General features: G+C 42.5%; 1 protein-coding gene across 1 annotated transcript in view; it reads right to left on the reverse strand.

Moving 5' to 3' along the window:
• GNAQ (G protein subunit alpha q) overlaps positions 1-27176 on the reverse strand; it is a 299677-nt gene that overhangs the window by 11617 nt on the left and 260884 nt on the right. Inside the window, exon 6 of the mRNA XM_045781065.2 lies at positions 4666-4819. Coding sequence (XP_045637021.1) covers positions 4666-4819 — 154 coding nt within the window. The remainder of the gene's footprint in view (positions 1-4665; positions 4820-27176) is intronic.

Below are 27176 nucleotides of genomic sequence, written 5' to 3' on the forward strand. Positions count from 1 at the left end.
AGAAGGTAAAACAATTATAAATATTTATGCACCCAACACTGGAGCACCTAAATACAGAAAGCAAATATTAATGATATAAAGAGAGAAACTGACAGTAATACAATAATACTAAGGAACTCTGAAACCCACTTAACATCAGTGGATACATGATCCAGGCAGAAAACCAACAAGGAAACCCTGTTTTCGAACGACACATTACATGAGATGTATATAGAAATATATACATGTATAGATACATTCAGAAATTCTATCCGAAAACAAAAAAATACACATTCTTTTCAAATGCACATGGGACATTCTCCAGGAGAGATCACAAAACAAGTCACAATATATTGAAGACAACTGGAATCATATCTTGCATTTTTTCTGTCTGCAATGATATAAAACTAGGGAAAAAAAACACCACATAGAGGCCAAACAACATGGTACTAAATAACCAATGGGTCAATAAAAATAATCCAAGAGGAAATTAAAAAATACAGAGACAAATGAAAATACAAAGGGCCAAAATCTTTGACACACAACAAAAGCAGTTTCCCAGCAAAAGCAGGGAAATTTATAAAGATACAGTCTTACCTCAAGAAACAAAAATCTCAAACAATCTAACATTGCACCTATATGAACTAGAAGAAGAACCAAGATAGCCCAACTTTAGTAAAAAGAAGGACATAATAATGATCAGATCAGAAATAAATGAGACTAAAAGATCAATGAAACCAAGAGCAGGTTCTTTGAAAAGATAAACAAAATTGATAAACCTTTAGTCAAACTCGTAAAGAAACAGAAGTAACAACCAATTACAGAAATACAAAGGATTATAAGAGACTACTACAAAAAATTATATGCTGACAGACTAGATAACCTGTAAGAATTGGATAAATTCCTAGAAACATATAATCTTCTAAAACTGAATCAGGAAGAAGCAGAAAATCTGAACAGATTACTAGTAACAGAATAGAACTCGTAATCAACTCCCAACAAACCAAAAGTCCAGTACCAAATGGCTTCACAGGTGAATTCTACCAAACATTTAAAAAATCTCTCTTCTGACTCGATTGTATTAATCTATTACAAAAATAGGAGAGGAAGGAAAGCTTCCAAATATACTCTAAAAGGCCAGCATTACCCTCCTACCCAAACCAAAGTCACTACAAAAAAAAACCCCTAAAGGCCAACATCTCTGATGAACTTAGATGCAAAAATCAACGAAACGTTAGCAAACCACATTTAACAATACATTAAAAGGATCATTCACCATGGTCAGGTGGGATCCATTCCAGGGATCCAAAGGTGGTTCAATATTCACAAATCAATAAATGTGATACACCCCATTAACAAAATGAAAGATAAAAACCATATGACCATCTCAAAAGATGCAGCAAAAGCATGTGACAAAATTCAACATCTGTTAACGATGAAAACCCTCAACAAAGTAGGCTAAGAGGGAACATATCTCAACATAATGAAGTCCACATATGAAAAACCCACAGCTAATATCATACTCAATGAGGAAAAACTTTTTCCCTAAAATCAGGATGTCCACTCTCACTACTTTTATTCAATATAGTACTGCAAGTACTAGCAATAGCAATCAGACAAGAAAAAGGAATAAAAGGATGCAAATTGGTAAGGAAGAAGTTAAACTGTCATTATTTGTACAACATATTTCTATACATAGAAAACCCTAAAGACTCCACTGAAAAATTAGAATAAGTAAAGCTGCAGGATACAAAATTAGTACACACAAACTGGTTGCATTTCTATACAATAATAATGAAGTAGCAGAAAGAGAAATGCAGAAAACAATCCCATTTATAATTGCACCAAAAATAATAAAACACCTAGGAGTAAACTTAATGAAGAAGGTGAAAGATCTGTACTCTGAAAACTATGAAACACTGATGAAAGAAACTGAGGATGACACAAACAAATGGAAAGATTTTCCACGCTCCTGGATTGGAAGAATATCCTTAAAAATGTCCATACTACCCAAAGCAATTGACAGATTCCGTAAAATCCCTATCAAAGTACCAAGGGCATTTTTCACAGATAGAGTACAACCAATCCTAAAATTTATATGGAAACACAAAAGACCCCGAATAGCCAAAACAACTGTGAGAAAGAACCACAAAGCTGGAGGTATCACAATGCCAGATCTCTACAAAACTGCAGTGATCACAACACTATGGTACTGGCACAAAACAGATATATACATCAATGGAACAGAATTGAGAAATAAACCCACACCCACATGGTCAATTAATCTGTGACAAAGGAGGCAAGAATACACAATGGGGAAAAGACAGTCTCTCCAATACATGGTGCTGAGAAAACTGGAGAGCTACATGAAAAATAATGAAACTGGACCGCTTTCTTGCACTATATACAAAAATAAACTCAAAATGGATTAAAGACCTAAATTTGAGACCTGAAACCATAAAACTCCTAGAAAGAAACACAGGCAGTAATCTCTTTGACCGTGGCTTTACCAACGTGTTTCCAGCTATGTCTCCTGTAGCAATGGAAACCAACCCTATCAAAAGTATACTAAAATAAAAAGCTTCTGCACAGTGAAGGAAAACTTCAACAAAACAAAACAAGAAACCCCAACCAACTGAATGGAAGTTGATTTTCACAAATGATATATCTGATTAGGGTTTAATATGCAAAATATATAAAGAACTTACAAAACTCAACACTAAAAACACAGATCATCTGATTAAAAATGGACAGAGGACTGAATATAGACCTCTTTCCAAAGAAGGCATGCAAGTGGCCAATGGGTACATAAAAAAGCTGCTCAATATCACTAATCATCAGGGAAATGCAAATTAAAACCACAGGGAGGTATCACCTGACACCTGTCAGAATGGGTAAAATAAAAAACACAAGAAACAACAGGTGTTGGTGAGGATGTGGAGAAAAAGGAACCCTCCGGCAGTGTTGGTAGGCCTACAGACTGGTGTGGCCACTGTGGAAACAGTCTGGAAATTCCTCAAAAAATTAAAAATAGAATTACCATATGATCCAGTAATTCTACCCAGCAAAAACAAAAACATTAATGTCCAAAGATACATGCACCCCTGTGCATATATTTACAGCATTATTTACAATAGCCAAGATACAGAAACAACCTAAGTGTCCATCAACAGAAGAATGGATAAGGAAGATGTGTTATACACACACACACACACACACACACACACACTGGAATATTACAGAGCCATAAAGAAGAGATCATGCCACTGAGACAACATGGACAGAGATAGTATAATGTGAAGTGAAATAAGTCACAGAAAGACAAATACCGTATGATTTCACTTATGTGGAATCTTAAAAAAAAAAAAAAACAGACCTGTAAATATCCAAAACAGATGGCTGCCAGAGGGGAGGGGTTGGGGAGATGGGCAAAATGAGGGAAGGGGAGTGGGAGATAAAGGGTTCCAGCTATGGAATGAATCAAGTCCAGGGATGAGAGGTCCAGCATAGGGAACACAGTTGCCAATGCTCTATGGTGACAGAAGAGTGCTACCCTTGCGAGCACTGCGTAGCGTCACGCATGGACTTGTTGAATCACTATGTTGTAGACCTGCAACTAATGTAACTTTGTGGGTCAACTATATTTCAATTAAAGAAAGGGCCCAAGACAGTAAACATTTTAGGTTTTGTGGGCCATTCAGTTGGTCACAGCTCCTCCACTGTGCTGTTAAAGCACAGAAACAGTCAGTGTGTAAATGAATGGGTGTGGCTGTTTCAATAAAACTTTATAAAAACAGGCAGCAAGCCATAGTTTGCCACTCCTAATCTAGATTCCAGCGCGTATGGGCGGACGTATGTGTCCCCTGCTATGAAAGCTCTTTGGGAGCAGGGGCTGCAACTCGCTTGGGTCAGAGAGGTTTGGTGTGGGTGCATTTTGTTACCCATCAACAAGGATTTCTCAGAATGGCTGGGCGTCCTATCCAGTCATTGAGGATTTCACAGTCTAGCTGGGTAGATAAGATGTGTTTGTAAGGAGTGTTTATAAGAAGTAAATTATGCAAATGCATGCCAGTACTGACGCAGGTGCTATGGATTCTAAGTGCTATCGGAAGAGTGTAGGAGTCGGGGCCGTCCCAAAGGACGACAGGACTATATCAGGCCATGCAGTGCCCTCCCCAAATAAATATTTCCTACCACTCATCATGTGTCCAGTATCAAGGATCTATTGTAGCCTATAAAACAATCACATGAGTTTGATCCGAAAATGCTGAGAGATGAAGTGACTTGATGATGGTTCTACAAAGTATCAAAACTGGGACGTGAACCTGGGTAGAGTGATTTCAGAGCATGGGCTCTTGACACAAAACTGTGTTCTCTTTGCATAGAGAGGCAAGAGCAGCCTGTGAACAAAAGAGGGAACTACACCATTGTTCAAAGCTGTGGGACTGTTCCCTCCTCTGATACACTTATTTCCAAACACGTAAGTTGTTTTCTTTTGCCATCGCTTTCAGCATTGTCAGGGGATTGAAACATTTCAGGTCCTTAAAGAGCAGGGCGAACAACTGTTTGTACTTCATCAATCACACAGACAGGCTTTGCAGGCAAAGGCGGCAATGATGAGTGGCACCGTGTCCGCTCTCGCATTGGCTGGGGGGCCAAACATATCCCCGGCTACTGCTGACTTACCATCATATTCCGGGAAGTAGTCAACTAGGTGGGAATACATAATTTTCTCCTCTAGAAGATCTTTCTTGTTCAAGAATAGAATAACCGAGGAGTTCTGGAACCAGGGATATGTGATAATTGTTCTAAAGAGTGCTTTGCTTTCCTCCATTCGGTTCTGAAAAAGAAATCAGAAAAACAAGGCATGGATTAGATGATTAGTCCATCTGTGTACTGTTTGTTTTGGAAGTGCAACCCATCTTCCGCAGGCATTCAAATGTTAGCTGCTTTTATCAGGATTGACATGCAAAGGGTTCATGACACCCATCAGCTCTTTCATTAAGTAAGCTCTCCGATTGACAAGCTGGTGACCAGCTCTTCCTCCGACAGACACACTCACCGCTAGGTCATTCCCAGCCCCAGGTCAAGAAAAGGCAGCAGACTTGGGAAAGTCCTCCTTTGCCTGGGGATACAAAAGCCTTGGTGCACAGGAACACTTCTTCCTGGCCATGCAGAGAAGACTTTCCAGCCCCCCGATTTAGGGATATGTGTGATGACCAAGTTTCTGGTAAGTGAAAACACTGCCTGGGATTCAGCCCACCTCCACTGCTCCCAGGGGGGAGCCTGGTGGTTTAAGCCACAGCATCCTATCCCCATGGTTCCCAGCTTGCTTCAAAGCAGGGCCCCCAGTCCAGGCCACACATTACTTGGAACATCACGTGGTCATCAGTTTAGCCAAGCAGCTCAACTGGTCCCATCAACCCCAGGACTTGTGCTGGGAACTCTGGAAGAGAGAACCTTGATTTCATGCAGAATGTGGATGAGGACTCATGTACCCGTAAGACTTCTGACAACCATCTTGAAACAGAAAAACCAGGTCCTGCTCACCTGCTTTTAACTACTTGGTCAAACTGTGCCTGAACTTGGTTCTGCCTCTGGATTTTCAGCAACATCAGCCAGAAGGTATCCTTTAGTTTTGACGCTAGTCTGAGCTGTGTTTTTCTGTTTTTATACAAAATACTTACAATGGATATACCTGGATACATCCCCCCTCCCAAATTTCCAAAAAGAGATGAATGAATAAATGATATTTCAGGGATGACCATGAAGACTAGGGGTTCAAGCTGTTAACATTTTCTGCTCAGAGTCTGACTTCGTGATGTAGAAGGTTCCCTGTTTCATAGCACAGGATTACAAAGGCCAAGCGCACTCTCCTGCATAACCTTTTGACTGCAGTTCCAGAAAATCTCCAGGAAACTCAGTTCACCAAGGAAAATTTTCTAGATATTAAACTGTCTTGTTCTTTCCTTCTGTAAAGTGTGCCAATTCAAATTAGGTTGATAAGACCCACTTTTCAAAAAGAGACCTTTCCCAAGTCTTGTAAAGCAGATGATCACCAATCTCTTCAACCTTTAAACTTCCTGCCTATAATTGCTTATTCAAATACTAATGCACTGTGGGAGTGAAAAAGGGAAAGGTGACTTCATGGCTCAAGGGACAATGTTTATTTCACTGCATACATTTCTCTTTTATGTAAATAATATGCATGGCTTTGAAAAATATATTTCTATCTATATGCCTTTTACTGGTTATCATCATCAGTGGCAAAATTTTAACCCCCAGAAACAATATTCACTAAGAAATCATGTCTGGAGTCTATGATTTTATAGGGTGAAAATTTCAGGACTGAAGGGCAGCAAAGGCCCTAATAAGAACTAAAAGAATTTTAAAAGACTCTAAAGAAGGTTGAATTAAATAGTGACATCCCTGATGGGAGAGTTAACATTTTTTTTTTCTTTATGGCTAAAGAAATTCTAGAAAGGCATACTGTGGTCTTCAAAGAAGACCTGTTTAAAAGGTGGGTATGGGCACACTGGCATCAACCAGTGAGTCTCCATTAGAAACAGTTACTATAGTTAGCATTCTCCAGAAAGGATGTGATGGGACCCCCAGGGCCAGGGCTCTCTTTGGCCCTTTTCTGGTTGGAGTCCTTCAAAGGTACGGGACTAGACCCTGAGAGGAGACAAGTAAAGGGAGAGAGGTGCTGAGTTCATAGTAAAGGAGGTTCCTGAGATCTAAGAGTTTCAAGACTGGACTAGATGGAACTCCCAAGCTCCAGGTGGAGTCTGCTGGAAAGGACCTCGTACCAGCCTGCAGGACGGTGGCCAGGAGAATGGACTGAGCCCAGCACCATGTTCCAGGGATGACCTGCCCAGCTGGTTGTCCATCTGTGCCCAGTGCGACTGCACTCAGGGCCACTCTGGAAGTAGGGCCACTGACTGGACTGGTCTCACTGAAGCCCTGCCTGTGTGTGCAGTTGGGAGCCCCTCTTTGCTATTTACCATTTACCATAACCTGTGTGTGGACCGGGACTGGAGCTTCTGACTTGGGGACAAGCTGGAGAGCAACCAAGTGGACAGCGGACCGGCAGGGTCCGTATCACTGTACCTCTGACTAGGTCTGCAAGCTCCATCTCAGCCTGGGCCCCGGGAACCTGTGTTCTCACTTGGCCCTCCAGGAGATTCCTCTCCAGCTCAGCTTTGTGAAGCACGGGGCTCCAGGAGGGCTCCTCCAACTTGACGTGTATTGTGACAACTGGGGGACCTTGTTAAGACAGGGATTTGGATTCAGTGGGGGTGGGGCCCGAGACTGTGCACTTCTAGCAAGCTCCCAGATGGGGCTGCGGCTGCTGCCCAGGGCACACTAGCAGTTGGAAGGTACAAGGCAGGACAAGGACAAATTTCATTTTTGCATAAGAAGTGCAGGTCCTGTGATGCAAACCTAACCACGCCACCTTCACTCTTTTTAGTTTTTGCTCAGTTAAGATCCTGACTGAGCGCTCTGAGCAGTCATTTACTCCACAGTGAAGATTCTTTATGGGCCATCCCCCCGTCCGCCCCGTGCCACGGGGGAACGTGCATAAACCTGTAGGCTACACATCGAAGCCCCTGCACTAAATCCTAAATGAACGAAATGAGATTTTTCACGACGCCTCACAAGATGGTGGAACGTGAACAGCAGGAGGCATAATCCCTTTGCTCAGGAATATTGCAATCCGTGGGGGAACAGCACGTCCCGGAAGGCTTGGTGGCACTTGCTTTTTAGGAACTTGCCAGGCCATGGGATTTCAAGGAGGAAACGAAACAGCGGTGCAGGGGACGCGTGGAAGACTGACGAGGAGAAACAGTGAGGTTCTGTCCGCCTCTCAAGACAGGCTTAACGGCGGTCTTTAGGTGGGGGTGCTCATCACAGCCACCTTCTCTTGGCATTTGAAGCAACTGAGTCAAAAACGTTTCTAGTCAAGGTTTTACTCTCCCAGACACAGTTCCTCATGACTGGAGCAGGCCCGGCCTCTGCCCATGACTGAAAAAGACTCTTGACTTCTTGGCACCCCAACCTACAACTTCTCCCAAACGGAAAGCAAGTGTCTTTCCCAATGAAGGGTGACAAGAGGTGACGAAGCTGGAACAGAGGACGCAGAGAGAGATGCAGCGGCATGTGAGGACAGACTGAGGACAGGCCGCGAGGGAGCTCGGTGCCTGAAGTTAAATGTGGCCCCAGAAATGCCAGTCTTGCCCAGACCACACTTGATAGAGACTGAATGTGTTTCTCCAAAACTCATGTTGAAACCCTACCCCCTGATGTGATAGGTTTAGGAGGTGGGGCCTTCGGGAGCTGATTTGGTCATGAGACTAGAACCCCCGAGAATGGGATCAGTGCCCTTAGGAAAGTGAAATCCTAACCCCCAATGTGATGATGTTAGGCGGTGGGGCCCACAGAAGGCGACGAGGATCAGTGCCCCTGTAAGGTGCCAGAGAGCTCCCTCAACCCCTCCGGCCATGTGAGGACACAGTGAGGAGCCAGTCCTCTGAACCAGGGAAGAGGCCCTCACCAGACATCGACACTGCTCGCACCTTCATCTTGGACTTCCCAGCCTCCTGCACTCTATAAGCCATCTACCTGTAGCGTTTTGTCGCAGGAGCCCGAAAGGACTACTAAGACGATGCCGATCAGGTGAGTTACTCCTCCTGGGGGCTGGCACCGATCAAGGGGTAACACCCTAAACTGAAAAGCATTCACCCCTACCCAGGGCCCTGGGAGAAGGACCGGCTCCTGCTCTCCACTCTGTAATCACAGGCCAAAGGCTGTGACCATGGAGTGTCCTCCCCTGCAAGATCATCAGAAAAATCCCTGCTCAAACCACCAGTGAGGGGTCTTACACACCTCATCTTCAAATACTTCAAATGGATTCTCAAGACCCCCAATCTCCAAGCAAACACTGCTGTTTTGTGCAATCCCTGCTAACCCATGGCTCACATGGCCTCTGGGTAAAAGCCCCGACGTCCTCATTCGGGCACTCACCACTCAGCACAGCCTGACCCCAACGCACACCTCCAGCCTGAATTCACTCCTACACAAATGTTCTCCTCCCCACAAAAACAGACTCCGTGTCACTGCTGTCACACAGACTGGCTGCACGTTCCTGACTGTGGCCAGTAATGCAGTCCTCGCTCCTAATCCTTCAAGGCCCAGATCAACAGCCCCTGCCTGCCTCCAGCCCCCCGACCCCCGCAGTGCACACACTGTCCTGTTCCTTGTTTGCCCACTGTTCCTGGACACACACTGGGTTTGCTATAAGCTGGGAATGAAGGTGCGCTGGACGGTGTCCTGGAGGACAGACTAAGACAGGAGCATTAATGTGTGTTTACAGGTCCACGTGTTGCGCCCGTAGGAGCGGGAAACAGAAGAGGCTGGGGTCACGTGAGACGGAAAGGTTTCACTGGGGAAGGCTTAAAAGCAAAGGTAGTTCTGAGTTGAACCTCGATGGAGCAGAGATTACAAGGAGGAAAGAAGAACAGAAGCAAAGCCAAGGAGAATCTGAACCCACCACGTGTGAGGAGGTGTGTGGGAATTCTGTGTAGGTTAGCTCATCGGGGCTTCTGATGGCTGTAACTTGGGCATTAAGAAGTCTCCACATTGAGAACAGGAAACATTTCCTCCTCATCTGCATCTTAAGGCGTAACATGCCAACTTCTCCGAGCCTCCGTCGCTCCCCTCATGTAACCTGCCGTGTCTGCAGTCCTGCTTGTTTCCAGGGCTGGCAGGTAGTAAGTTCGCACAGGAAAACCCACCAGACCGCTCACGTGTGGCTTAATGAGAGGCAGTTATTTGCCTGGAGCTAGGAGGCCACTGCTTTCCTTTTGGCTCTTGTGCAAACCTCCCTTCCCTGGAGAAAGAGGCCGGATCCCGTGGACATGGCCCAAGAAACCAACTGGAGGCTGGCTTTGTTCAGGCTCTGACCTGGCCCCAATCCCTGCATGAAATATTACCAGTGGGCCCGAAGGGACACTCCACCATGTCTGCAGCCTTTGTGGCCCTGTGGCCACAGAGAGCTGATGCTGGCTCAGGAGGCCGCGGCTCCTTACTAGCCCCTGCCAAGCTGGCATGTCCTTTGGCAAAAGTTAGCATCAAACCAGAGATTGGAACGTCCGTTTCTAGGACTTCTTCAACTCCTCATTATTTTGCCAATACATCCATGTTCTCATAAAATCCACTTTTCTTTACCAAGACCCTTAACTCTTGTCCCTGATATAAGCCACCCCCTTGCCTGCCTCTCCCCGTGGGTATTTTTCCCTCAACCACACTGATTTACATTTCCCATGAGATTTAGAACGCAGCCTTGAAATGCAAAACTTTACAGTTAAGACATAAAAATGCACAACAGTTCACTGAGGGCTGATAGTCCTCCATCAGCCGGACCCAGCTGTCCCCCCAGGTCCCGTGTACCCTGGAGAAACTGGGGTGAAGCTTTCCAGGGCTCAGAGATGCCCTTCAGTATTGGAGATACAGACGAGCTGAGTGATCCCCAAATGCACTAGTAAATGCCACAAAGTGGCCAGGGGGCTAGGACTCTGTGTTCACAACTGGTGTGCCCAACACTGTGATTCTATGATCCCTGGACTTTCTGCTAACAAGGCCAAAGCCACGCGCTGGACTTAGGTGCACATACACGAGCGTGTCTGTGAAGTACCACGCACTGATCATGCTTTACGATATTTCTGGACCCAGGTCTTCAGAGTTCCAGGTTAAGACACTGCTGGCCACACACCCACACTCCACTGCGATTTCGGGGAGTCCCCAGGGCTTCCTTCTATCTACTGGCACAAGATGGAGAATGTGCAGCCAAGGGACCCTACACTGGGGACCTTTTCATCGACACCATTTCTGCTTCTGACATTGATCTGGAAAGGAGATCATCACAACATAGGATTTTATGCTTCAGGAATTCCTACAACACTACATTTTAAATACCACTCTGCATTTTGAATTGCTCGGGCAAGCTTCACGAGTTCTTCTCAGATGTAACTCATTCAAGAGGACCTTATAAATCAACCCTACTCAGGGTCATTATTTTAAACAAGCAAGCTAGTTTTAATGGAATGACCCACGATAATGTAGAATTTGAATTAAAACGGTCATTTGTAGCTCATCAGACACTGAATCCTTTTTTAAAACACTGGAAAAATTCACATCTCTAACAGGGAATTAGGAAATGTTCTTTCAGATATTTCATTGGTATGTGTCAACTGGGTAAATAAACACAACTCAAAAGACAGTGACTCCGAAGCCTTATGAAAAAACATTTGCAAGCTGGTCTTCTGCATATTTCTTTCCTCCCTTGATGACTTAGGAAAAAGCTTGGCGTGTCGGATTTGGTGTCCCCAGCAGTTACGTGTCCTATCTGATGTCAGTGCTAGGAGAGAATTCAAAACCCGTTCTGTGCCAAGCTCCTGTTGTTGGTGGGTGGTGGGGGAGGGAAGGGCCAGTGCTGTGGGCTGGGGACCTCAGCTTGAAAGGTGGCTCTGCCTCAAATACGTGTATGACCTTGGGCAAGTGACTGGACCTCGGTTTCCTCCTAGCTCCCCAAAGTTTGGGAGGACAGAAAGAGACAACGCATGCAAAGTGCTTAGCTGCGACCCCAGCACACGACAGCCTGCGATGATGGCCACTATCAGAGATGGCAAATCGCTGCAAAGGAACCTCTTGGTAAGGCAATTTGCTTACCTCGAATCCTTGGCCAAACTATAAATCCAGCGGAATCTTTCTATTCCCTGGAATTGCACAAAGTTAATCTATCCATGTTTTCAAGTCCAGATTTGATTTATAAGAAACTGGAAAATTGTTCAGGTTTCTGCCAGTTGCCCACTTAGAGAAATGTTTCTTCCGATTGTCCATACATTAAGGGGGAGTATCTTCGAAAGGCCTAAAATGTTCAATACTCTCAACCCCAGAGCAAACCAAGAACACAGATACAATATATAAGTGGGGCAGCTGGAATGACAAATAAAGACGGCACCCTAGCCTTTCTACCTCTGTTATCCAAATCAGACGGTGGGAGTAGAAATAACAAGGATACCAAACACTGCTGGACAGACGGAATTTCCGCCATAATTTTCGTAATCTTTGCAAATCTTTGCAAGTGATTATTTGAGATCGAATTTGGCCTACACTCCAGGCTTGAAGACAGCTCCTGAAGGTTTTACTATTATAATTTCTGCCTATGAGTCAATGTATTCTACTGTACAGGATGTTTAGAGAAGCAAAGAAAGAGCATATTTGCCTGTTACCTCCAGGTCTGAGGTTTCTAGGCAATGAGATGAGGGGACAGACCAGGCCCTTGGGAAGTGAACTGATGCAAACCAGGGTGGGTTGTAGGAGAAAAGTGGGGGGAAAGGAGGGGCAGAAAGAGAGCCTGGAGGGAGACGGTCAAACCCTCAGGCTAAAGAGAACAGAGGGCCTCAAGACAGGCAAGAGAAAGCCATGACAAAAGTTTAACCCCTCTGATGTGGAAGCCCTCGGTCCCAGAAACCTAGGGAAGATGGGACTATGTCCTTTAATATTTTCTAGTGTTTTCGTTCGGTCGAGTGATCAAGTAGCGGCCTCCTTGCAAACACTATTTTACAGCACACTGATCTTTCTACTTACAATTATCCTATGCTCCATCGTCCTACTAATTTCATGCTACATGTCAGTGACCCAACGTCTATCCTTAACTTATATACATAAATTCCTTCTCTTATACTACCCCTCACTTACTGAGTCAGGATTTTGGTATTTAATGCCTTGAGTATTCAGGTCATTGACTTTTCCATTTGTTGACCTTCGTCCCATCTCTCCTGTACTCCATTCATACCCAATAGCCCGAGTCACCGTCTTTGGACAGTTCCGCCAGCGGTTCAGGAGAGATCACCACTTCCTTGCTCTCGGACATGATGCCCCATGGCCAAAAGCAGCTGTCCTCACACACCCCACCCGTGCTTCTCAAAAATTGCTCTATCATACCACAAACTTAACTCCCATATGCTGTCACTTTAATTGTGACTCCCTGCCCTCCACTGAATACCTAGGCACCAGATAATTTCCCTTGCTGGTTCACCAGGCATTTCTTCCTGCCTAACTCTCATGAAGACCAGTTAACTCCCATATTTCAAACTTGTTTAAGTGGATGACTATAATTTCTTTGTTTTTATTAGAGCTAATTGGAGAAGACTCACAAATTTTTTGCATAATTAAGATATATATTTACCTGCAAAGTTTAGACAGAAGAATAACTTATTCCGCCTCTCAACCTATCATTAACTCCTTGGGTTATGTCCCCATTCACATAAAATATTTCAGCAACAAACTTGGGGGGCCATGCACTGGGCCAGCCATCAAAAGCGTCAAGGAAACAACCGGACAGACCTACAGAACGTGGCTGACTCTTGAGAGGCTGGCCTCTAACTCTGAGACCCCAGTGGATCCATCAGCACGTGTCAAGAATCCAGAGGCGCAACCTGGCTGAATAAGCCTATGTTCCCACTGCATCAAGGTCATTAGCTCATTTACTGAGGTCCACTTGGTTATCTCTTTGCTAGATTTAGCCAGAACCAGATACAAATTAACTTAAAATGGATAACAAAGAAGAAAACGCGGATTATTCCCACAGACATGATGACTCTTTTCTTTGAGCATCATTTTCAAGACACAGGGGGGCGTTTAATGTTCAGTCAGGGCTAAAAGGCTCCATTTGTGACCCACTTGTGTGGAACTGTGAAGAACAGCAAACAGGAAATGGTGGTACGGGAATTCTGAATTATGCTGTGTGCAAACTTTTCCAAGGCTGAATACCAATTCCATGGTGCCCCATTCCCTAAGGACCTAAGTTTCTGAAATTCTGATCTGACCCGAATGTGAACAGCAGGAACAAAAATAACTCTAGAGAGAAAATTCCAGTTGGCTTTCCCCAAGCTATCCTATGTTCATTTTCTACACTTTAAAAAAATATTTAAAATAAAGCCTAGTGATTTTTTTTCCATTATAAAATTAATATGGTCATGGTAGAACATTTAAAAACTAAAAGGAAAAAAAAAAATCCCCTGGTTGAACTGCCCACATAAAACTATTGTTGTTTTTTTCCAATTTTAACTTTTTCCAGTCTTTGAACTATGTGGCTTTAGGGGTTATTTTGTATCAGTGCTGTCTAAAAGAACTTTCTGAAAGAACGAATTCTCAACATTTGCTGCAACATGGACGGCACTGGAGGAGATAATGCTAAGTGAAATAAGTCAAGCAGAGAAAGAGAATTATCATATGATTTCTCTCATCTATGGAACATAAGAACTAGGAAGATCGGTAGGGGAAGAAAGGGATAAAGAAAGGGGGGTAATCAGAAGGGGGAATGAAGCATGAGAGACTATGGACTATGAGAAACAAACTGAGGGCTTCAGAGGGGAGGGGGGCGGGGGAATGGGATAGACCGGTGATGGGTAGTAAGGAGGGCACGTATTGCATGGTGCACTGGGTGTTATACGCAACTAATGAATCATCGAACTTTACATCGGAAACCAGGGATGTACTGTATGGTGACTAACATAATAAAAAAATCATTAAAAAAAAAAAAGAACTTTCTGAGATAATGGAAAGCCATTTTTGGGCCTGTACTGTCCAACTGAGAAACCACAGCTGCCTGTAGCTACTGAGCACTTGAAGGGTGGCTAATGCAACTGAGGAAGTAACTTTGAAATTTTATTTAAATGTTAGTCATGTGGGACCTGTGGCTACCATATTAGACATGCACTTATAAAGGACTGTGATTATTTTGTATATAAAATATATCCTATATTTTGCTTTCAACATATGATATCTTAAGCATTTTTCTGTTTTAAAATTCATAAATATTTGAAGAGCTTCATAAAGTTACGGTGTGCTTAACTAAATCCCTATTGTAAAAATTGCACTATTATAAATATTATAATTTACAACTCTGTATATAGATTTTCATCGTGAAATTTTCTTTTTTTTTAACTTTTAAAAAATTATTACAATTTTTTCTAGAGAGGGAGAGCGCATACAAGTGGGAGAGGGGTAGAGGGCGAGGGCAAAGAATCTCAAGCAGACGCCACACCCAGCGCAGAGCCCCACACAGGGCTCCATCTCAGGACCCTGAGATCATGACCTGAGCTGAAATCGAGTCAGATGCTTAACGGAGAGAGCCACCCAGGTGCCCCTGAACATTTTCTTTATAACAGCACATCAAAGTACGTTACAAAACGTAAGGCTCCTGCTAACGGCCTATCAGACGGCTTTCTAGAGCGGGTGAGTGACCTCAGGCACCCTGTAGTAGTGGGTGCACCTGCTCGTTTTACCGTTCCCTCTCAGGAAGACAGTTCTAGCCTTTCCAAATATTTTTTATATCGAATGGCACGTGGCACGAAAGGATATATCACACGACAGGGTGAAAAAAATGATAGTTCACTGTCCTGGTTTGAATTTCTTTGGTTATCAGTGAGGTGGAACATTTTCCAGTAGATTTACTAACTGGTAGTATTTTCCCTTTTTGTGAATTGTCTGCTCATGCCTTTGCTAATGAAAACTGGTCATGCTTTTTGCTCTTAGTGTTTAGTTATGGGTTTGTATGAACTCTTTATATATTGCAGTTATTAAGCATTTTAGTTTTTCTCAATTTTTGTCATTTTGAATGTTGAGCGTCTCAAAGAGGTTTTCTGGAGCATGTTTGAAATCAGATTAAATAGCTCTGCTATTTCTAACTTACAAAAACATTTCTATGTTGTCATAAATTCCCACTGGGGTCTCTTTTCCTTAAAGCCAACTCGGTTTTCTGTGCGAGCCAGCCTGGGGAACTTAAGTCCTGGCTCAACCCAAGCAAGTGTTTTGCCATCTGGACCAGAGCTGTTGCGAAGAGCAAAGTGCACCTGAAAGTCAGCTTTTTTTTTTTTTTTTCCTGCTTGTCCACTTTCTCATTCTATGGTTGATTTGAATAGTGACTTGACCGAACTGCTGGAGAACATGGATGAACAGAAGTAGAGATAGGCCCTGGGGATGTTGTAGGGGTAAGGGATTGAAAAGGATGATACAACTGAGCCTGGAAATCCTGAATGGCCTGACAAGGTCTGAGGAGGACCTGATCCATCTACCCAACCCAGTTCCATACACATGGGTACATCAGACAGAATCTGGGCAAAATTCCTAGTGTGTGAGTCATGCCAGGAGAGTCTAAGTCTAGGGAACACAGGGATGACATAAAATAATCTAAACCAATTTGGTAAAATATTTCCCTTAGTGCCTCAAAATGTTTTTTATCGATGGGTCAGTTTGGCCCAGAAACCTGTGGTTGCCTCAATTCTTTGACAAATACAATAGAGTGACATCGGTGTGAGGATAAGAATTTCGTTTGCCATATGTCCAAAGAGATAAGCTCAAAGGACTTGTACGCATTTCTGAGCCCTTTTCAATGGGGTACCACGTGACCTGGCCTGTTTGTGATCGCGTACACTCCGAAGTTTGCATCATAATTCTCTGCTTTTACCCTCCAGAGACGGCGGGTGAATGGCTAGAATTTCCAATGAGAAGGATGAGACAGCGGAGAAGAATGGAGAACTCAGGTAGCGAATCTGAGTGTATGGAACTGAAGGATGGCAGTGAGCAGATGAACGGGTCAAAGGCCAACAAAACTAAGGAGAGAGGACGTGTGACCTGTTGGCATGGAAGTTTTCTCAAAGGAATATATAAAATATTCTGAAAATAAGTCCCTTGTGAAACGAGCTCGCTGCATCATATTTCTAAGGTCATTTTATATTTTCAAGCAATAAATGATTTGTCTTACAATTAATAGGGTTTTTTTTGGTCTGACTTTCAGGGATAACATATGGTGAAAGTTTTCAGACTCTGACGTGTATTTTTGGCTACAGGAGTGACATTATTTATTTTATATAAAGTTTAATAATATTCATGATAACAACTAACATTTGTTTAGTACGAATATACACCAGACACAGTCTGAAGCACGTTAGTGTCTAAAAGGGTTGGCAAGCTTTTCTGAAAAGGGCTGGATAGTAAATATTTTAGGCTTTGCAGGCCACACGGTCTCAGATGTAATTGTTCGGCTCTGCCAACAGAGCAGGAAAGCATTTATAGACAATACATAAATTCATGAGTGTGGCCGGGTGCCAACAAAACTTTGTTTTGGACACTGAAATGTGAATTTCGTAAAATTGTCTTGTGTCAAGAAATATTATTCTTATCTTGATTTTTTTTCCCCCAGCTCCTTAAAAATGTAAAAATCAGTCTTTGCTTACAAGCTGTACAGTACAGATAGCGGGCTGGATATGACCTGTGGGCTGTCGCCTGCCGGCCCTTGGAGTAGCACAGTATTTAATTCTCACGCCGAATCTGAGCGGCAGGTGTTGTGATTCCTATTTCCTAGGTGAGGAGACTGATAAAAAGCTAGTTAACACCACTTACTATGTACCTAAATAACTATCATGGCTATTTGATTTATTAGCAACATTTCAATTTATACACACACACACACACACACACAAGTTGCAGTGTATTTACTTACAACTTATGTTCAGAGAATTGGTAATGCAGGATGTGAAGCACATATATGCGGAAATAAAAGCAAAAAGAAGGTTTCTCCCTATAAATCTGTCACATCTTTGAGACTTAATTTTCCCCCTAACTTGTTTCCCTAATCCTTGGATAACGAGTTTCTAAATTTATTTTCCTTATTTTTTTTTTAAGGAAAAAGCATTGCTTTTTTCCTTTCCACAGCACAGAGAATGAAACATAAGAAAAAGAATCAATATCTTAATTCACTTGCTCAATTTTTAGCGTGAGGGCTACTTAATTTTTATAGGTCTATTTACCCAGATGTTGCACACATATAAAAATGCCTTTGCAGATGTTTAAGTACCACACAGCTGGTATTGTGAGCCAATACAATTCTTGTGAAATAGCCCTCATTTGAAGATGAAGATCTATTTTTCATGCTACTTTAAGGAGCTTAAAAAATAATTCTACAAACATTCTTGGTTAATAAGATGCTAATAATAACCTGTGTGTAGATGACTCTGTTCTTGCTTTTACTCCTTATTCCTCCAGATGACTGACAAAGCACAGGGAGGGCAGGGACTATGAACATGAAACACTCAAACCACTTGGGTTTGGTTTCTACATCTACTAAAAGGTATGATTATAGGATTTGGGGGTAAAATTCTGTTGTCTGCATAATCTGCAGTCTTCAAAGTTTGATTCCTGTTCTCTTACCAGTGGTTCTATTTACAGTGCACCCTAGAACAAGGCTCTGGCCCTTTCTAAAAGCAATGGTTACTTCTTAAAAAACCAGTATCCCCATCCTGAATGACTTATTGGTTGGCAGAAGACATTCACCCTAATACATGTGGGGTGACTCTGAAGATCCCTCCTTGGAAAACTATAAAATGCTCAATTATGTTTTGTACTATCAAGCTTGGAAGCAGTAGGCTTCCCCCACACCCTGCTTTTAAAATTCCCAGTGTTCTGTATCATGTGCACATGCCAGTAATGGAGAAGGTGCATAGGGTATTATAAAATTTACAAAGAGACTAAGTATTATCTTTTCAGCAACAAAAAAAGTGTTAACTACACCAACAAAAACCTGTGGACTGGTTTTAAGTGTTAGAATGAAAAGCTTCAATATATTACTCTAAAGGAGGGTTTTCTTCTCTTTACTCTTTATTCTGATAAAAATTCGCTGATTTGAAAACATTCTTAATAAAATGTTTTTATGCAACATTTGCAATATGGCCTCAGTACTACATCAGGCAGGCGGACAAAAAAATAAAAATAAAATCTCCATGTTCTTCTATGTACAGAAAATCGCACTCTGGGTGTCATGAAGGAAGTAAAATAACTCTTCTGAAGCTAATAACCAAATGAGATCAGGGATATGTCCAACACAGACACCTTTAGATATAACTAAGTGAAACATTAAAATCCCACAAAATCAGGTTATTCTACCATGAAAGAAAGGCAGTGTTTGGGGTGGGATGAAAGGATAAGTCAGGTATTATGAAGAAAGCAGAAACCTTTGAGAGACCCAAGGAAAGACCTGGAAAGAACAGCACATGAGCAAACACCAGTCATTCACGTGGGAAAATCCATGCCTGTGGTCACAGACACACAACTGCTAGACTCTATCGCTGTGTTACCATGGAGACTCAGGCAGAGAGGCCTCAGGGCTGGCACACAGCCTTGAAAGCGTGCATCTGATTTCAAACCTTTGAGGTGAAGCAACTCTTCAGGTACCCAGATAATATAAATGTGTTAGAAAATCTATAAACTCAACCAGTACAAGTGTGCTGGAAACCTGAGAAAGGACTGGAACTGCTTCTCTTGTTGAAACGGACCAGACAAGGGAAAAGGACACAGGTCTCGAAAGTGCCAGAGGCAGAGTGAGGCAGTAAGAGTTCAACCTTTAAGGAGGGACGTGTGCTGCAAGTTTATGGTGGATGTCCACGTTGGCTGATCGTTTTTTCTGACTGATTAGTACCTGTCCATCCTTGTTAAATTCTTAGGACCCCTGGGAAGTCTTGTAAGGCTATAAGCTGTATGTTTCATTCAGCTCCAAGAAGAGCATCTGGAATCGGCCAATCCTTCACCTTCACCGCCACCTCCATTTTCATCTTGAAAACTGACTACAAGGATTAAGGAACTGCTGCTGTTCCTGGTCTAACTCTGAACAACCCCATGGAAGTTCAGAAGCTGAAAGTAGAAGGAATTTTGGGTGATGGTGACCACGTGCTCTTGATGACTGTGATAAGGGAAAGGAGCACAGGTCTTAAAAATACATATTTCCAATGACTTTACAAATGCAATTTCCTAACAATTAGGATCAAGGTGCAAGGTGGAAATCACGCATAGTCTAAATTACCCTAAAAAGTATCTTTTGGAGGTATCCATTGGTGGCCACCATGTTGCCCCACTGATTATCTCATTCAGACTATTTCCTTAGCTGTAGGAAAGGTCATGGTTCCTTTAGGGAGCACCAGATGAAGTTGGTTTGGGTTTGTGTTCGCAGTGCGGGGTGGCCTTGTCAAACGAACAGCTGGTATCACGGAACACCAGGCTCACGCTCTGCACTGCAAGCTTCTCACACTAGGTGAGGCATGCAGGAACTGAGACCAACCGGGGGAACAACTGCATTTCTCTGTCTCACATTATTTCACTGCAAGCTGTCACTGGGTGGGTAATAGGCATCCCAGAGCCTTCTGCAAAACTTTTTTTCTCTTTCTCTCTTCCTCCTTTTCTCTTTTATTGACTGGGCGTCTACATTTTCACGAATCCACTTCTCATGTGACTCTACTGTGTAATCTGATAGCATCTATCTGTAAAGGTGACGCTGACGCTGAAAGATTTAGACAGTCTCAGAGATATGATTTGGACCACTGAATCCAATGCATTCTGAGGAAGGTAAAAGGAAAGTTTCAAAATGCTCTGGGCTGCAAAGGAAGTTTTCCCATCATCTAAACTTTTAAAGAGAGAAAATGGGAGCAGGGAGGGGGGGTAACAGTGAAGAAAAGCATATAATCAAGGCTAACTGGGTAATGTAAGGACTTGTAAGGATTACCATCATGTTCTATGCTTAGTAGGTGCTCAAAAATTGCTAACTACCCAAGGGTAAAAACTGGAAAGGACTCATAACTTCTGAAAAATGCCAAGCGCAACATGGCTTTGAGAGAAATTTTTGGAAACTTCCAGGAAGAGACGTATTTACTTCATTCTGGTCCCTGACACCCCAAAAGAATGAAATCACAATAACAAAATCTCATGAAGAAACTGGGAAACAACTCCAGCCACAGAAGTGGAAGCATAGCTGCCAGACATGAGCTTTCTGCCCGGCCTCTGGAAGCATGCTGAAAGCATCTTTCCATCAGGCTGCGATTCTGTGTGTGTAAATGTATGGTCCAGAGACATTCAAGTGATAACCTTTCACTCAGCATGTGGAGAGGCTGGAGGTGTGAATTAGCCCTTGGAGAGGGAGAAGAAGAGCCTGGTGGAGGTCTAGTTGCGTAATTCATGGCTGTACAGGAAGCAGGAACGATGAGCAGAACAGCTGGGTTATGCCATCTTTATGGCATAAAAACCTGACTCCTAACCCAGAGAACAGCACGGGGAGGAGGCAGAGAGAGGAAGCTGTTTAGTGCCTCACCGCTATAAAATACCTAGGAATACTAAATCTTTAAAGAAAATTCCTGCATGAAAAAACAGAAACCTAAGCAAACAAACAGGAAAGGGTGGGGTAGAGGGGGAGAGAGAGAGAGAGAGAGGGAGAAGGAAAGAAATCAGAGGGAAGAGATCAATGCAGAAATCTAAAAATACTTCAAAAACAAAAACAAATCCTCAGAAATATAGCCGTGAAACAAAAACAGGATACTGACCTAAAAAAAGGGAACACTTGGAGAATAAAAAGAGTTCTTAAGAGTTTCAAAAAAGGAAATTTATGAAAACCAAAAATCAAACAAACAAAAAGATAGTTTGGAAGATAACTCTAGGAAATTTGTCAGGAAATAAAAAGAAATGGACAACTAGAAAAAAGTTCAGTAAAATGAAAAGAAATCAGTCAAGGTCCTCCATTTCTCTTGCTAGGAAAGAAATTAAAGTAATAGGAAACAGAGAAAATGAAGAGGAGAGAATTTTCAAATGAATAATAAATTAAAACTTGCTATAATTTAATCTTTTTAGTTAAGCAACTCCAGAAGGGCAGGGGGAGAGGTCTTCACCAAAACAGATCCTTCCTTAAATTTGAGACTACCTAGGATAAATAAAAGATTCTAAAACTTTCCATAGAAAACAGGTCACAGGAGCCACAGATTTCTGAAAGGACATACTGGCAGACAGTGGAATAATGTTTTCAGAATGCTAGATACCTGAGAATTCTATACCCAGCCAAAATATCAGTCAACTTTGAGGGCAGAATATGTACATTTTTAGACATGGATACAATTTTAAAACTATCTCCCTTAGGCCCTTACTCAGAAAGCTGTGGGAGGTTATGCCCCAATAACATAAGGAAATAAGCCAAGAGAGAAGACAGGATTGGATCCAGAAATAAGAAATTCAACACAGAAAAGAAGCTAAGTGAGCTCACGGGATGCCAAGTGTGTAAGATGCAAAAGAATCACCAGTCCTGGTTAGAAAAGGAAGACAAAGGAATTCTAGGAGGAGGTCTTCAATTAAAAAGAGAAAGGGAAAAAGGAAATGATACATTATCTGACCATGTCTTGTAGGATTTCACAGATCTGTTGATGAGCGGGAAAAGAATCAGCTAGCGATACACACACACACACACACCAAGAAAAGAAAAGAAAAAAAAAATAAGGCAACTATGATCTCTGGGGGTGGGGGGCGTTGACCAAAAAAATGACTGAAATCACAATTTACTACTCAGCTCATCAATGAAGCACATTTATATTGTCCCATACTGTAATCACTGAATTATAAAAAAATTGTGACATACCATGTTGAAAGGATGGGAGAAGAAATGGGTGTGAGCAGTAAAAACGTAATCTTCACTCACCATAAAAGAAGAACAACACACTTGACACGTCAAGACACAGTAGTATAAATGCAACATTTAGATACGAATAACAGAAACCGAGAGATAAGAGTTGAGGGTAGCGTCTCTGGTAATAGGTCTTTGGAGAGGTGGCAGCTGAGGAAGTGATGTTTAAAAAATTATACAGTAGTCCCCCCCCGCCCCGTTCATGGGGGATATGTTCCAAGACCCACAGTAAATTCCTGAAGCCACGGACAGCACTGAACTCTATATATATCGTTTTTTTCCTATACATGCAGGCTATGATAAAGTTTGATTTATAAATTAGACACAGTAAGAGATTAACAATAATTAATAAAATAGAACAATTATACTGTAATAAGAGTTATGTGAATGTAGCCTGTCGCTCTCAAAATATCTTACTGAACTGTACTCACCGTTCTTGTGAGGACGGGAGATGATAAAATGCCTATGTGATGAGATGAAGTGAATGACAGACATTGTACCGTAGTGTCAGGCTACAAATGACCTTCTGACCATATGTCAGAAGGAGGAGAATCTCCTTCCAGACCGCAGTTGATCGCGGGTAACTGAAACCACAGAAAGTGAAATCACAGATGGGAGTAAGGGGGAACTACTGTAAGTCTTTTGGTTACTCAGTTTTCTAGACCATTATTTGCTTCAAAAAATACAAATTAATTTTTACACTTAAAAAAATGTACTGGTTTCATGTGCAAAAAAAAAAGATCTGGGAAGATACACAAAAAACTGCTGGCAGTAGTCACATAAATGTGGGGCATAGAGAAGACAGAGTGAACACACAAAGGAACTTTTACTCTCTTCTGTAGCCTTCTATATATTTAGAATTTTTAATAATGAACATGTATTATTACCTTGGTTTTTAAAATGATAAAAACTGACTAATATATTTCTTTTTTTTTTTTAAGATTTTATTTATTTATTTGACAGAGAGAGACAGCAAGAGAGGGAACACAGCAGGGGGAGTGGGAGAGGAAGAAGCAGGCTTCCTGCTAAGCAGGGAGCCCAATGTGGGGCTCCTGCCGAAGGCAGACGCTTAACGAATGAGCCACCCAGGTGCCCCTGACTAATGTAGTTCAAGAAATTGACAATACATTTACTTTGTATTTAAAAAGTAATATAAAGGGCGCCTGAGTGGCTCAGTTGGTTAAGCGTCTGCCTTTCACTCAGATCACGATCCCCGGGTCCTGGGATGGAGCCCTACATCGGGCTCCCTGCTCACCGGGGAGTCTGCTTCTCCCTCTCCCTCTCTCAAATAAATAAATCTTTTTTTAAAAAGATAATAATCTAAAGGAAAGACATCCAAGGATAAGAAAGGTCCACTGCATGGTGCAGAGCTGATAAATGTCACACAGAAAGCCAGAACCTTCTGGCCTACTTTGTTCCTGAATATTCTGTCAAGAAGAACTTCATACTGAAGAAAGCGAAGAGACGATCACTAAGAAGAAACTAAGACTGGTATGGAGATTATAAGAGAGTACCCTAATCAGGTGCTCTGAGATCAAGTTTCTAGCTGGAGACATGACATGCTAAGGCAATCCAACCATCTCATTTTAGTTACTACCTTTTTGGTGAACATTATATAATTAGCAAGGCTGGCAGGGAATCGGTCCAAGGGCCCTTAATTCAGATGGGAACAGGGATGGGATGGGATGGTACATGGAAGGGAGGCTGCTGCACACCGAATTTTCAGAAGACCTTCAGTATTCTCAGGGCAACACAATGGCTCCAGGAACCTACCCATCCACAGCACCTCCTAGAAAATGGGGGGGGGGGGTGAGAAGGATGAGAGACCAGCCTCCTTGACTCTAGGAATGGAGCTCGTAACTCCTGCATGGGGACGTACTCACTGAGCATCCGCTCTGTGCCAGGTGGCCCACGTGTTACCTCAATCCACTCGTGCAGCCCTATGAAATGAACCATTCGTTTCTCCCATGGTGCGGATGAAGAGATCTGAGGCTCAATCTTGAATTTCCCTGCCTACAAAGTCCCTGCTTTTTCTACTAAGCATACTGGATGATATCAACGGGTCAGGACTTTTTTTTTAAAAAGTATCCTCGTTCAAAGCAAGCAACACTTTTAGGATGTCCGTGAATATTCTTCACATTTTGGCCCAGCAAGAAAATGAGGTACGGAGACAGGTGGTGAGGAGGGCTTAGTTCTTAGCCTCCTCCCAAGGCCACTTCCTGGGAAGTCCTTCTACCTCTCTAAGCTCCAGTTTCTTCCCCCAGAGGAAATGTGACATTTTAAGATGAAATAAAATCCAGTGGAAGAAATACTAGTAGCATTGATATTTATAGCCATTGTTTTTTTAAAGGCTTACTTTGATAGTCACTTTTTTTCTTTTTATATCTACACTTCACTGCACTTCAAACAGTATCTTTTGTAAAAAGCTGTCGTTTCAAGGTGTGGAAAAGCTGAACCTTAGGCAATGAAAGCACAGTACATGACTGAGGCTCATTTAAAATACTCTGGAAAGATCCAAGGATTCATTCCAGTTCTGGGAAAAGGAAAGAGCCTAGCATTCACTCCTCCCGACACTCCCGATTAACTTTTAAGGACAAGCATAAAGCAAGCATAAAGCTCCGTGGGGCCTGATGCCTTAAGGAGGCACTACAGCCAACGTCAGGCATAAATTGCCTCCCAATGAACAACCATGGTGAGGTGACAGGAGCGGGTCAGTCTCACGCAATGGCCCAACTCAGCAGTAAAGTCCGTGGCTCTAGGCCTGGGGCAGCTTTGAAAGCACTGGGTAATGGGAAAAGTTATTTAACGCTTTTTTGTTGAGATTCCCAACCCTCCCTAGTTCTAGAGAGGAAATGGCAACTGCTCTTGTCCAAAAGAATAAGGAAATCTATGGCACAGCATGCACGTGACAAGTGTTTAGTAAGTTCCAAAGTAAATGTCAATGACAAGTGTTTCAGGGGTGGGTTTTGGCTCACTGGGGGGGGGGGAGGGGTCAAGTGCACCACGTGGCCCCGGTGATGTAGCAGGATTGCTGCTGTTACAATAATCAGATTCCATCAGTTTAAAAAAGTTGAGCACAGGGAGTGATTCCTCAGGACAGACCAGGGACAGGATAAGGAGGAGATCTGAGAGGAGGACATGTCTCCTGCTCGGACCCTGGTTTCTGACATCTCCAATGGTTGGCCATCTCCAACACTCTAGCTTCACCATTCTCTGTGTCCTCAGCCTCAGCATTTGGGAAGGACACGGGGCCTTCCCTTTCACTCTGTCCCCTGGCCCTCAATACTGCATGTGACTCGGACATTTTCTCAGTCTCCCTGGCTGCTTAGGCTCCCTACCTGCTTAGAGCCCAGTCATGGTATCATGAGACTAGTACCAGCCCCTCATGGGGTAAGAGGCCAGACCCTGCAGAAGCCATGAGCTAATGCCAATGACACCTTCATAAAGTGAGGTCTTGGGCATTCACCCCAAGGTACCCCTTCTTCTAACTCCCTTAAGCAAGTCACAGAGCATTTTCAAGGAAAACAGGCTGAAAGCTTTAAATATGTCAGCAGGTCCTTCTCATCCTCCCTCTTTTCTTTGTCTATGAGTCTCAGGAATGCATACATATGGGAAGAAGTTTCTGGTGAGAACAAAGGCAGTTTACAAATATTTCTTTACATAAATGACATGCTAAGTGTGGATCATTTTTCTCTAATCACTAATGCTGGGTCTTTCAGGTGAACAACTGTTGGTATAATTCATTTATGGTGTGCACAGTTGAAAGGAATAAACTGGCATTTCTCTGAACTACTGTTTTTCAAACTACTGATCATGACCCATACAAAGCAATCCAGTAATCCACATAGCTGAAATGAAAGTTTCGTGAAACAGTATCTTTTCTTATAATATGCAATGTACTCAATTCTACTCAACTGCATTATATTTTCCCTATGCTACTTCAGCCACTTATATTTTTAAAAAATATACACTGAATAAGACCCACTGAATTCATTTTATGACCCAGTAATAGGTCTTGGTGGGCTAAAGAAAAATATTGTGGGTATTCTGTATTTCTTCACTAATTTACACTGTCTTCTTCTCAATCGTATTACAATCATGAATATTTTGCAAGATTGGGCTAAAAAGTCTCTGTAACCGAATGGATATACAGTTTTGCAATCCTGCAGTAGAAGTCACGACTGACAAAAGGATATCTGAGTAGTCACGTCTAGTGTATCTTTAAAAAATGCTATCTCCATTGAAAACCAGCTTTCCTCCTATAAATGCCAAATTGATATTAAAGAAATCTCACCATTCCTTTCCACCAGTATGAAAAGATTCCTAATACTTGGGCCAACTTCAATTATACCGGTCCTTGTATTTGTCATAGTATTATTAAGAACAGATGTTGGGGGCACTCAATTTTTCTTAAATGCAAAATAGGAAAAACAAGGAAGCAAGCAAACAGACTTGCCTCTTCCTAGCAGTTGTAATCCTAGTGCAAGTTTCCCTTAATTAGGAAATACAGACAGGGCCTTAATAAGAACATTTTAAATGTAAGAAGGTTCTTCTGAAAATATAATCCCATTTGTAATGATCAGGTTATGGTCATTATGCAACGAAGAAAAAGAAAGCATACGCATCAGTCAGGGTCATTTCCAAGATG

This window comes from Ursus americanus, chromosome 34 (genome assembly GCF_024610735.1).
Source record: "Ursus americanus isolate L20-20 chromosome 34, mUrsAme1.1.p, whole genome shotgun sequence".
In the NCBI taxonomy this organism is placed as follows: Eukaryota; Metazoa; Chordata; class Mammalia; order Carnivora; family Ursidae; genus Ursus; species Ursus americanus.